This window comes from Meleagris gallopavo, chromosome 30 (assembly GCF_000146605.3).
Source record: "Meleagris gallopavo isolate NT-WF06-2002-E0010 breed Aviagen turkey brand Nicholas breeding stock chromosome 30, Turkey_5.1, whole genome shotgun sequence".
Taxonomy (NCBI): Eukaryota; Metazoa; Chordata; class Aves; order Galliformes; family Phasianidae; genus Meleagris; species Meleagris gallopavo.
In genome coordinates this window covers 2,258,299-2,270,332 of record NC_015040.2, presented here as the reverse complement: position 1 = coordinate 2,270,332, position 12,034 = coordinate 2,258,299, and the positions used below count along the sequence as shown (strand labels likewise).

The following is a 12,034-nucleotide window of genomic DNA, read 5'->3' as shown; positions in this document are numbered from 1 at the left end:
TTTTTTGGCCGGATTCCGGAGCCGACTCCTCCCGGCACGGCGGGGTTGTGCCCAACCCAGCCCTGCTGAGCCGCGGGCAGCCTGGCAGGGGGATGGAGGCAGTGACTCAGGAGTACGGGATGCTTTTCACCCCGCAGCCGGAGCCACGCAGCGCACACCGTCGGCGCTACACGCGGCACAGCCATGGCTGTCGGGACGCAGCTGCAGCTGCTGCTCTGGAAGAACCTCGCCTACCGTCGGCGGCAGCGGGTGAGCAACGCCTGCAGTTCGGGGAGGGGGGTCCCTGTGGCGACCCCGCAGTACCGATGGTCCCCTCCAGCTGCAGTGTCCCCCAGGTGCAGTTGGCCATCGAGCTGCTGTGGCCGCTCTTCCTCTTCCTCGTGCTGGTGGCGGTGAGGCGTTCCCACCCTCCCTTCCAGCAGCACCAGTGTGAGTTTTGCCATGCTCTGCTCCCGGTGTTGTGCAGGGTGGGGGTCAGGGGCTCTCCATGGAAGCGGTGCAGCCCCCAGACCTATTTCTCTCCCCCTCAGGCCATTTCCCCAACAAGGCACTGCCATCAGCCGGGACGCTGCCTTGGCTGCAGGGCATCCTCTGCAACGTGCACAACCCCTGCTTCCAGCAGCCCACCCCCGGAGAGGCCCCTGGAACAGTGGGCAACTTTGGAGGCTCCATGTGAGCAGGGTGGGCAATGGGGGATGCCAAGTCGGGCTCTGCTCCCCTCACATCCCCCCCCCATGCCTGCAGCCTGTCCCGCCTGCTGGCTGATATCCGCCAGGCCCTGCACCGTGCTGATGGTTGGCAGCTCCTGCACCACCTCGCCCAGCTCCTACCTGCACTGCGGGGCCGCACAGCGCTGATCTCATCCCGGCTGCTGCAGGGCGATGCCCTCACACGCCTCCTCCGCACCAACGCCTCGCTGCTGCCCGTGCTGCACCAGGCATTGGTGGAGGGGTTCAACCCACCTGATGTGAGTGCCCATGGTGCCCGGAACAGCCAAATTCTTGCCACAGCTGGAACCCCACAACTTCTGGGAGTGTTTGGGGTGGCTGTGAGCCCTCTCCGTGACCCCCACAGGAGTGGATGAACTCGGAGATGGACAATGCTGTGGCAGCCCTGGGTCCCTTCCTGCAAAGCGCTGAATCCCTGCTACAGGAGGTACCCCATCCCCACATCATCCCTGCATCCCTCCCCCAACCTGGGCCCTCCCTGCAGCCCCTCTCTCCGCAGCTCTCCTCCATGGGCACTGTGGCTGAGCTGCAGCGTGAGGTGACGGTGCTGACAGGCCCTGGTTCCTCTGCTGTGGGCGCCTTTGAGGCCGTATCACGCATCACCTGTGGGCACCCTGAGGGTGGGGGGCTGCAGGTGCCTTCCCTCAACTGGTATGAGGACAGCGATGTCGGTGCCTTCATGCACCGCAACGGCTCCAGGCGCAGCACGGGAACCCCTGACAACGACACCAGTGAGAGGGGATGGGGGATCAGGGATCCTCAGGTGCCCCTCTGGGGGTGGGGGCAATGCAAGGCTTCGGCTCTTCCCTCTGCCAGGTTCCTTCTGCCAGGAGCTGCTCCGCAGCCTGGAGGCTGCCCCACTTTCACAGCTCTTCTGGCGTGGCATCAAACCCCTGTTTGTGGGCAAGATCCTGTACACACCACCCAGTCCTGCCACCGACCGCGTCATGGCCGAGGTGAGTGTGCACAGTGCTGGGGGGGAGGAGGGGGCTGCACCCTGCTTTCCCGCCCCTGATCCTCTCCCCGTGCAGGTGAACCGCACCTTCCAGGAGCTGGCAGCGCTGCAGGACACAGCTGGTGCTGCTCTGGAGCTGGGAGCCCACATCCGTGCTGTTCTCAATGGCAGCCAGGAGCTGCGGGCGCTGCGGGTGTGTGCCCAGAGCGGGGGCTGCATGGGGCCACCTCCAGGGCCAGGTGGTTTTATTGCTCTGATGCTTGGCAGGAACTGCTGCTTGCACCGGGCACGGCACCGCTCCTGGATGGGCTCCTCAATGGCACCTCCCAGTCGGTGTTGGCACAGTTGGTGGCCGGGTCAGCAGGGCTCAGCTGGCAGCAGGCACTGGATGAAGCGGAGCGGGCACTGGGTGCTCTGTCACAGCTCCTGGGGTGCGTCCGCCTGGACAAGATCGAGGCGGTGGGCAGCGAGGAGCAGCTGGTGGCCCGTGCCATGGAGCTGCTGGAGGAGAGGCAGTTCTGGGCTGCTGTGGTCTTCCAGCCCCCCCTGAATGCCACGGCCACGGCGCTGCCCCCCACGTGCGCTACAAGATCCGCATGGACATCGACGATGTCACGAGGACCAACAAGATCAAGGACAGGTTGGGGGACGCAGCCCCTCTGAGCATCCAAAGCCTGGGGTGGGGTGTTGTCCGTCCCTCTCCCCTCTCAGCGTGCTGCTCTACCCCAGGTTTTGGGACCCGGGCCCTGCAGCTGACCCATTCAGCGACCTGCGCTACGTGTGGGGTGGCTTTGTCTACGTGCAGGACCTGGTGGAGCAGGCGGTGGTGCGGGTGCAGACAGGGACTGCCCCACGGGTGGGGGTCTACCTGCAGCAGATGCCCTATCCCTGCTACGTGGATGATGTGTGAGTGCTGCAGGACCCCCAGCGACCCACTGCCCTAGGGCATGGGCCGAGTGCTGGTGCAGGGCTGTGTCCTTGTCGGTGGTGGGAGATGGGGGTCTCAGACTGATGCCCTCCTCAGGTTCCTGAGGGTGCTGAACCGCTCGCTGCCGCTCTTCATGACGCTGGCATGGATCTACTCGGTGGCCATGATCATCAAGGGGGTGGTGCATGAGAAGGAGGCGCGTCTCAAGGAGACCATGCGGAGCATGGGGCTGAGCAGCGGGATGCTCTGGCTCAGCTGGTTCCTCAGCAGCTTCATCCCCTTCCTCCTCAGCTCAGCTCTCCTCGTCCTCATCCTCAAGGCAGGTTGGGGGGTGGCAGCCAGCATGGTGGTGGTGGTGGGGGGGGGTTCTGCAACTCCAACCTGCCTCGTTTTGCAGCTGGGAGACATCCTGCCCTACAGCAACCCAGCCGTCATCTTCCTCTTCCTCGGCACCTTCTCAGTGGCCACCATCTGTCAGTGCTTCCTCATCAGCACCTTCTTCCCCCGTGCCAACCTGGCCTCGGCGTGCGGTGGCATCCTTTACTTCTCTCTCTACCTGCCCTACGTGCTGTGCGTGGCATGGCGTGACCACGTCACCTTCCCACTCCGCGTCCTCGTGGTGAGCAGCACTTCATTCCCTGCACCCCGATTTCCCTTGGATGCGCTGGGTGCGGGGTTTGGGGGCTCAGGTGCATGGCTGTGTTCTCCACCTGTGCCACTCTTGGTGCTGCAGAGCCTGCTGTCCCCAGTGGCCTTTGGCTTTGGTTGTGAGTACTTCTCGCTGTATGAGGAGCAGGGGGTGGGCATGCAGTGGCACAACCTGGGCACCAGCCCTGTGCCGGGAGACCCCTACAACTTTGCCATGGCCATGGGGCTGCTGCTGCTGGATGCTGTCCTCTATGGGCTGGCAGCCTGGTACATCGAGGGCGTCCTCCCAGGTGAGTGTAGAGCCTCTGCCCCTTGCAGCCCTTTGCTCGACCCTGCTCAGCCCCCGTGTCCCTGCCCACAGGTCAGTACGGGGTCCCCAAGCCCTGGAATTTCCCCTTCCTGAAGAGCTACTGGTTTGGAGAGCCGCCCTCAGCTGGATACCCCCCGTACCCCAGCGGTCCTCTCACTGCACCCCAAGGTGAGCCCCTGCCCATGGGAGGCCACGGGGGGGGATCCTGGCCCATTGTGAAGGTCCTGCCTGGCTGTGACTCACCGGTGGCTCCCAGTGCTGGTGGAGGAGCCTCCTGCCCAGCTGCAGCCTGGAGTCTCCATCCGCAACCTGGTGAAGGTTTACCGCAGCAGCAGCCATGTGGCCGTCGATGGGTTGAGCCTGGACTTCTACGAGGGGCAGATCACCTCCTTCCTGGGCCACAACGGGGCCGGCAAGACCACCACCATGTGAGCTGGAACCTGGGAGTGGGAGCTGAGCCCCAGCACTGGCACTGCCCCATCCCCACCCAGCTCCCCATGAGGATGGGCTCAGAGCTTCCCGTGCGCTCTGCCACCTCCACTTCGCCACCTCCTCCTCTCCAGGTCTATCCTGACCGGGCTGCTGCCCCCCACCTCCGGCACTGCCTACATCCTGGGCTGGGATATCCGCTCCGATATCGACAGCATCCGGAAGTCCATGGGGATGTGCCCGCAGCACAACGTGCTCTTTGATATGTAGGCAGGGCAGGGCTGGGGGGGGAGGGAGGATGAGAAGTAGCAGGCAGGACCCCCGCTGACCCCCCACCCTACAGCCTGACAGTGGAGGAGCACATCTGGTTCTACGGGAGGCTGAAGGGGCTGGCGGAGGAGCAGGTGAAAGCGGAGATGGAGCAGCTGCTCCAGGACACGGGGCTGCCCCACAAGCGCCAGGAGCAGACCAGGAACCTGTCGGGTGTGTGGGCTGCGCCATCCCTATTGCCATCCCCATCATCGCCCAATTTCCATCCTAATGCCGTCCCCAACGCCCGCTCCCCCGCAGGCGGCATGCAGCGGAAGCTCTCTGTGGCCATCGCCTTTGTGGGCGGCTCTAAGGTGGTGGTCCTGGATGAGCCCACAGCCGGTGTTGACCCCTACTCACGCCGCAGCATCTGGGAGCTGCTGCTCAAGTACCGCAAGGGTGAGGGCTGGGGAGGGGGATCCCATTCCCTCTGTCTGCTGCGAGCCCCCAGCCCTACAGAAGCGGGGTGAGATGGGATCCAGAGAGGGGAGACCGGAGTGGGACGGTGGCTCTGTGCCCCCAGGGCGCACCATCATCCTCTCCACACACTACATGGACGAAGCGGAGCTGCTGGGGGACCGCATCGCCATCATCTCGCAGGGCCGGCTCCGCTGCTGCGGGTCTCCGCTCTTCCTCAAGGCCAGGCTGGGCACGGGTTACTACCTCACCCTGGTCAAACGGGAGAGCACCGAGCTGGGCGCCGGCGGCTCCGGCCCTACCAAAAAAGGTGCCTCCCCTTGGTCCCGTCCTCCCCGACTCTCCGTGCCCAGAGCCTTGGATCCCGCTGCAGCACCACCCACTCTTTGCTGCCCTTCCCGCAGGACGGCGGCACCTCCGAGGGCGGAGAGCGGGACAGCGAGGGCAGCGCAGCGGGTAGCGTCCCCGCACAGCCCCGCACCGCGTCCCGGCCCCCGCACGCCCTGAGCACCGCCCTCCCCCATCCCCCAGATGTGCCGCAGCTGTCGGCACTGCTGCAGCAGCACGTCCCCGGCTCCAGGCTGGTGGAGGACATCGGGCGCGAGGTGCTTTTCGTGCTGCCCTACAGCGGGGCCAGGGACGGAGCTTTTGGGGAGCTCTTCCGGGAGCTGGATGCGCGTCTGGGCGAGCTGGGCATCTCCGGCTACGGCATCTCGGACACGAGGCTGGAGGAGGTAACCGTGGAGCCGGGGTGCCCAGAGATGTGCCCAGAGGATCGGACCGCTGGGACAGCGGGAATCTGCGCTGAGTGTGATGGCAGCTCCTCTCCCTCTCAGATCTTTCTGAAAGTGGCCGAGGACAGCGGGGTGGATGGTGGCAGGACAGGTAAAAGCGTCGGTCCCGGTTGGAACGGAGCTTCGGGACCCCGACGTGCAGGGTGAGGAGGTGCTGGGGGCTGTGGCCCCACTCCCATCCCGTTTTATCAGGCAACAGCAACAGAACACCCCCGCTGGGGAGAGGAGCGGTCCCTGATAAGGAGGGGGTCACGGGAGCAGCTGCCGAGGAGCCGGGTAAAGGGAGGCAGCTGGGGCCGGGGGGCCGGTAGCCCGCCCCCAGAACTGGGCATGGACCTCAGCACGCGTCCGGCCGTGCGGGCAGGGCTGGGTGGAGGGATGCTGTGCTGCGTTGTGCCTGTTCGACATCGTGGTGTCCTACGGGCTTTGGGAATGGTGGGAAGATGAGATGGGAGTGGGTCTAGGGATGTGAATGCACTGGGGATGCGTCCTGCCCCCTTCTGCTGGGGGCAGAGTAGCTGCATGGATTGGGGGGGTTGGGCTACGATAGCCGTGGCTATAACCCTGCTTTCCTCTCTTTACACTGAGTCCAAGGAGCCCGCAGAGGTAGGAACTGGGGGCCGGGGGGTCCCTCGTGTCCCCGCATGCAGCACCCAGGCGCGGGGCCGTCCCTGCAGCAAACCGTGCCCCCGAACTGGGGCCGAGCCCCTGCTCCTCTGTGCCGGGGGCCGGCTTAGGACCCGTCTGTGCTTTGCAGCGGAGGAGCCGCAAGAGACGGACCTGCTGCGTGGAGCGGCCGAGAGCAGCCGGTGCGTGCGGGGCTGGGCGCTCACCCGGCAGCAGCTCCGCGCTCTCTTCACCAAGCGGCTGCTCCACGCCCGGCGCAGCACGCGGGGCTTCTTCGCACAGGTACGGAGGGGGTGGGGGGGGGGGACCCCGGGATGGGGCAGAGGCTTCAGGGCGAGCCCTGATCCGCGGCCCCGCAGATCGTCCTGCCCGCTGTCTTCGTCTGCGTTGCGCTGCTCTTCAGCCTCATCGTGCCGCCCGTCGGGAGATACCCAGCGCTGCGCCTGGAGCCCGGGATGTACGGGCATCAGTTCACCTTCTTCAGGTGCGCGCCCAGTTCCCGAGTGCTCTGCCCAACTCGGAGCCGCCGTCCCACGCCTGCGCCTTTTTGCAGCAACGACGCTCCGGGGGACGCGGACACGTCCCGGTTGTTGGCCGCTCTCCTGGCCGAGCCGGGCTTCGGTACCGCGTGCATGAAGGACGAGACGAAGGGGTGAGCGTGGAGCTGGGGGCTCCGCTCCGCTTCGGTGCCGCGTTCTGACGGGGGGTCTCCCCTCCTTTGGTGCCTGCCGAGCAGGACGGGGCCGTGCCCACCTGCGTCCCACCCCGACGGCTTCAGGCAGCCCTCGGTTCCCTCGGCCTTGCTGGAAGCTCTGCGGCGTGGGAACTGGACACGAGCTGAGCCGTCCCCCTCCTGCCAGTGCAGCGGGCCGGGGGCGCGCAGGATGCTGCCCGAGTGCCCCACGGCCGCCGGAGGGCTCCCACCACCCCAGGTACCCGCGGCTGCCGCTGAGGTCCAGGCAGGTGGTGGGGCTGTGCGTCCATCTGTCCGTCCCCACCAGGTGCAAAGAGGCACAGGGGACATCCTGCTGAACCTGACGGGCAGGAACATCTCTGACTACCTGGTGAAAACCTACCCCCAGCTCATTCGCCAGGGGTGAGTGCTCCCAGAAGCTGTCCTGTGCGTGGGGACACCACCGGGACACTGTGGGGAGACCATGGGGAGGGTAGTGGGGGAAACATCCATCTCACAACTGAGCTGGCACACATTGCTGTGATGTCTCCTCACTGCTGTTTCCCCCTCTGCCCTGTTTCTTCCAGGCTCAAAACCAAGAAGTGGGTGAACGAGCAGAGGTGGGTGCAGGGGCAGTGGTTCAGCTCGGGCAGGGTGGCCATGCAGTGCCATGGGAGGGTTGGAAGCACCCAGCTCTCCTGCACGTCCAGGTATGGTGGCTTCTCCCTGGGCGCTGGTAGCTCGCAGCTCCTTCCATCAGCAGAGGAGGTGGGCAGTGCAGTGCAGGAGTTGAGAGAGCTCTTCAATGTCACCCAGGTACGGCTGGGGTTTGTTCCCACCTGAGTGGGGACGGGGAGGGCTGCTGCATGAGCTGCACCTCACCCCCCTGTCCTGCCCCAGGGCAGCCCCATGGATCGGCTCCTGGGCAACCTGAGCCACTTCTTCGAGGGTTTGGATGCACGCAGGAACATCAAGGTGAGTTCAGAGCTGGAGGCACGGGGATGTGTGGCACTGGCTGTGTCCCCTCTTTGGTGTGGGGAGCAGTGCAGAGAGAAATGGAACAGAGCCCAGTGAGCACCCTCGGGCTGCAGGTGTGGTTCAACAACAAGGGCTGGCACGCCGTGGTCGCCTTCCTCAACGTGGCCAGCAATGGGTTGCTGAGGGCACAGCTCCCTGCAGGCTCTGACCCTGCGCTCTACGGCATCACGGCCATCAACCACCCCCTGAACCTCACCAAGGAGCAGCTCTCAGAGGCTGCACTGTGAGTGCCGGGTTTGGGCTCCTGCGGGCTCCCCATTGCCCTCTGACTCCCCTTCTGCTGCAGGATGGCCACATCGGTGGACGTGCTGGTCTCCATCTGTGTGATCTTCGCCATGTCCTTCGTCCCAGCCAGCTTTGTGCTCTTCCTCATTGAGGAGCGGGTCAGCAAGGCCAAGCATCTGCAGTTCATCAGCGGGATGAAGCCCGTCACCTATTGGCTGGGCAACTTTGCTTGGGACATGGTGCGGGATGGGGATGGGGTCAGGATGGGGCACGTCTGTGGCTCCTGAGGGCCGGGCCCCATTTGTCACCCGCTGCCTGGATTCTTATGCCCATAGTGCAACTACCTGGTCCCCGCACTGCTGGTTGTCCTCATCTTCCTCTGCTTCCAGCAGAAGTCCTACGTGTCCTCGGCCAACCTGCCCGCCCTGGTGCTGCTGCTGCTGCTCTACGGGTGAAGGGCCGGCGTAGCCTGGGATGGGATGGGGGTGGGTGCACCCAAGTGCACCATCTTCAGCCCCTTCTTCTGCCCTCCAGGTGGTCCATCACCCCCCTGATGTACCCAGCCTCCTTCCTCTTCAGCATTCCCAGCACTGCCTACGTGGCCCTGACATGTGTCAACCTTTTCATTGGCATCAATGGCAGCGTGGCCACCTTCGTGCTGGAGCTCTTTGTGGACCAGGTGAGAGCTGGGACCCATCCCTCAATGGGGCTGTCCTGCTCTGCCGGCTCTGCCATCCTTCCCTCACTGCCCTATAGAAGCTCAACGACATCAACCGCATCCTGAAGAAAGTCTTCCTCATCTTCCCCCACTTCTGCCTGGGCCGAGGCCTCATTGACATGGTGAAGAACCAGGCGATGGCCGATGCCTTTGAGAGGTTTGGTGAGTGCAGAGGTGCAGGGCTGCTCCCCTACCCAATTCCCCCTTCTCTGGTGCCCTCCATCCTGCAGCTCCTTTCCCCTCCTTTTATAGGAGACAAGCGCTTCGTGTCCCCGCTGTCCTGGGACTTAGCAGGGAAGAACATGTTTGCCATGGCCATCGAGGGCATCGTCTTCTTCCTCTTCACCTTACTGCTGCAGTACCGCTTCTTCCTGCGGCTCCGGTGAGGGCTGGCCAAGGGTAGTGGGGGTGATGATGGAGGCAGTGTGGACTATAGGGGATCCTGGAGGTTTCCCACTGCTACCCCCTCAGGCCACGTGCTCTGCAGCTGCCCTCACTGGGGGATGAGGATGAGGATGTAGCCCGGGAGCGGATGCGGGTGGGCAGCACCGCACGGCGCAGTGCCGTCCTGCTGCTGAAGGACCTGACAAAGGTGTGTGGCTGCCCCGTGCCCCGTCCCATGTCCCCAATCCCACTGATGGGTGCTGTGTCCCCTGGACAGGAGGTGCTGTGCCTCACGGTGATCCCAATCCTGTAGGTGTATCGGTACAGGCGCGCTCCAGCAGTGGACCGGCTGTGCCTGGCTGTCCCACCTGGTGAGGTGAGTGCTGGGGGCTGTGCATTGAGGGGAGTGGGGGGGTAAGGGCTGCTGCTAAGCCAACTGCTCCACAGTGCTTCGGGCTGCTGGGGGTGAATGGTGCTGGGAAGACATCCACCTTCAAGATGCTGACGGGGGACACAGAAGTGACACTGGGGGAGGCGTGGCTGAAGGGACATAGGTGGGAGCATATGCACCATCATCTCTCCTCACCGTGTGCTCACAATTACCTTCATCCCTACAGCCTGCGTGCTGGCTTCTTCATCCTCATCCTCATCCCTGCAGTTCGATCATTCCTAACCCTGCTGCATGCTCAGCCTCACCCTTGTCCCTGCAGCTTGTCCCTGGTTCCTGCAGCTTGTCCCTTGTCCCGCAGCGTACTCACCATGTCCCATCCTGCAGCGTGCTCACCGACCTGCAGGCTGTCCATCAGAACATGGGGTACTGCCCACAGTTTGATGCCATCACGGAGCTGCTGACGGGGCGGGAGCATCTGCAGTTCTACAGCCGTCTGCGTGGGGTGCCGGAGGAGGAGACCCCCAGGGTACAGCCTACATCCTAGCCTCCCCCCAGCCCCTCCGGTGCCATCCTCACCCCCACACACACTCTCACAGGTGGCTCAGTGGGGCATTGCCAAGCTGGGCTTGGGATCACATGCAGACCGCCTGGCAGGCACTTATAGTGGGGGCAACAAGCGCAAGCTGTCCACGGCCATCGCCCTGCTCGGCAGCCCCCCCATCATCTTCCTGGTCAGTGGGGCAGTGGGGGGGATGGCAGCCGTGGGGCAGGACCCGATGGGGAGCTGGCATTGTGGCTGCAGGATGAGCCCACGACGGGGATGGACCCAGGTGCCCGACGCTTCTTGTGGGACTGCATCCTCAGCCTGGTCAGGGAGGGCCGTTCCGTGCTGCTCACATCCCACAGGTGGGTTCCCAACACAGGGGACACCAAGGGTGGTCCCCTGCTGTGTGCCTCACACCTTCCCCCCACGGCAGCATGGAGGAGTGCGAGGCGCTGTGCACCAGGATGGCCATCATGGTCAACGGCCGATTCCGCTGCCTGGGCAGCGTGCAGCACCTCAAGAACCGGTAATGGGTGGGGGTGGCCCCACTGGTGTGGGGCTGCGCTGGGGACGAGCAGTGCCTGCATTGCCATCCCTTCCTTGGTGCAGGTTTGGGGATGGGTACACAGTGGTGGTGCGGGCGGCGGGGCCCGGCCCTGAGTTGGGCACCGTGCAGCACCTGATGCAGTGCAGCTTTCCCGGCATCGCGCTGCAGGAGCAGCACGGCAGCACGCTGCAGTACCGCCTGCCTTCCCACGCCTGCTCCTTGGCACACGTGTTCGGCGTGCTGGCGGCGCACTGCGAGCACGGCCCCATCCAGGACTACTCTGTGTCCCAGACCACCCTTGACCAGGTGATGGCGGTGGGGGGCGCGGTGTATGAGGACGGGGTCCTTCCTGCTGGTGTTCCGCTGCTCAGTCCCCATCCCTGCAGGTCTTCGTGCACTTCGCCAGGGAGCAGAGCGACGGGGACCCGGGGCAGGACGTGGGATCAGCGCAGGATGTAACCTCAGGGCAGGATACGGCCCCAGTGCCCGGGAGGCAGCCGATGCCGTTTCTAAAGGACGACAGCTATCAGGAGAGCGTGGTCTGAGTGTGGCTACACGGCTCCTGGACCACCGCCCCCACCCCAGCCCTGCTCCCGGCTGGGGCACAACCACTGATCCCGGTCTGCTGTTGGCCTGGAGCCCGGCTGCACCACTCCTGCTGGTCTGGGGTTACGATTCCCGGGCTCGGAGCCGCAGAGAAGGCTGGCCCGCTTCTCTGCACCCGGAGCTGGGCACCGGGCTGTGTTGCTCGCGCTGCTGTCACATAGCGAATGGAATAATAAAGCACTGCAGTGCCGCAGGCGGAGCGCCGTGCTTTGTGGCTGTAGCAAAACGGGGCGAGAGAGGAGGAGGAGGAGGGGGATGAAGGGAGGAAGGAAAAAGAGGTCCGGAGCGGCACCGTCGGGTGTCGGTGTGCAGGAAAAAAAATATGGAACGCTTCACGAATTTGCGTGTCATCCTTGCGCAGGGGCCATGCTAATCTTCTCTGTATCGTTCCAATTTTAGTATATGTGCTGCCGAAGCGAGCACGATACCTACTCCCCCTCAGTGACTATTTAAAGTCCTTTTACTTTGTAATCATTAGGTAATGGTCAGCTGGCCTTTTACTCATCTGCATGTTTCTTCTTTAATATTACCCCTTCAACAGAAACTCCTATTTGTCCCGCTGACGGTCTTTATTTTTCACGAAAATTTGGCTTTTTCGGGGCTGAGTTGCCTCTAATTTGTGCCTACAGCGCGCGGTGCACGGCGGGAAGATTCTTACTTTACATACCGGGGCGGGGCGGGCGCCCTTCTTCCGCCGTCCCACAATTCCTCGCGGCGCTGCGTTGCGTCGGCGCTGTGTGTGCCGGAAGATGGCGGCGGGGCG

The 12,034-nt window shown here is 64.2% G+C and overlaps 1 protein-coding gene and 1 non-coding gene across 2 annotated transcripts; one reads left to right on the top strand and one right to left on the bottom strand.

Annotated features, from left to right (window-relative positions):
* Positions 1-6: 6 nt before the first annotated feature.
* ABCA7 (ATP binding cassette subfamily A member 7) lies at positions 7-11,467 on the top strand. The gene is given in 46 exon segments (XM_031557126.1): positions 7-249; positions 336-429; positions 531-672; positions 745-967; positions 1,075-1,155; positions 1,228-1,459; positions 1,545-1,684; positions 1,760-1,876; positions 1,951-2,254; positions 2,257-2,323; positions 2,413-2,589; positions 2,708-2,930; positions 3,009-3,230; positions 3,345-3,549; positions 3,621-3,737; positions 3,826-3,997; positions 4,133-4,264; positions 4,342-4,481; positions 4,569-4,706; positions 4,831-5,031; positions 5,127-5,458; positions 5,561-5,609; positions 5,711-5,794; positions 6,276-6,427; positions 6,505-6,629; positions 6,699-6,797; positions 6,882-7,077; positions 7,147-7,241; positions 7,406-7,438; positions 7,529-7,634; positions 7,719-7,793; positions 7,910-8,079; positions 8,143-8,320; positions 8,417-8,532; positions 8,616-8,760; positions 8,838-8,961; positions 9,052-9,181; positions 9,271-9,391; positions 9,497-9,559; positions 9,631-9,737; positions 9,959-10,100; positions 10,171-10,305; positions 10,377-10,480; positions 10,552-10,644; positions 10,728-10,971; positions 11,052-11,467. Coding segments are annotated over 46 exon segments (6,570 nt in total). The 5' UTR covers positions 7-183; the 3' UTR covers positions 11,211-11,467.
* A 120-nt stretch (positions 11,468-11,587) lies between these two features.
* On the bottom strand, positions 11,588-11,694 carry LOC116217501. The gene has a single exon (XR_004162127.1). It is a non-coding gene; the product is annotated as a U6 spliceosomal RNA (small nuclear RNA).
* Between the last annotated feature and the right edge of the window lie 340 nt (positions 11,695-12,034).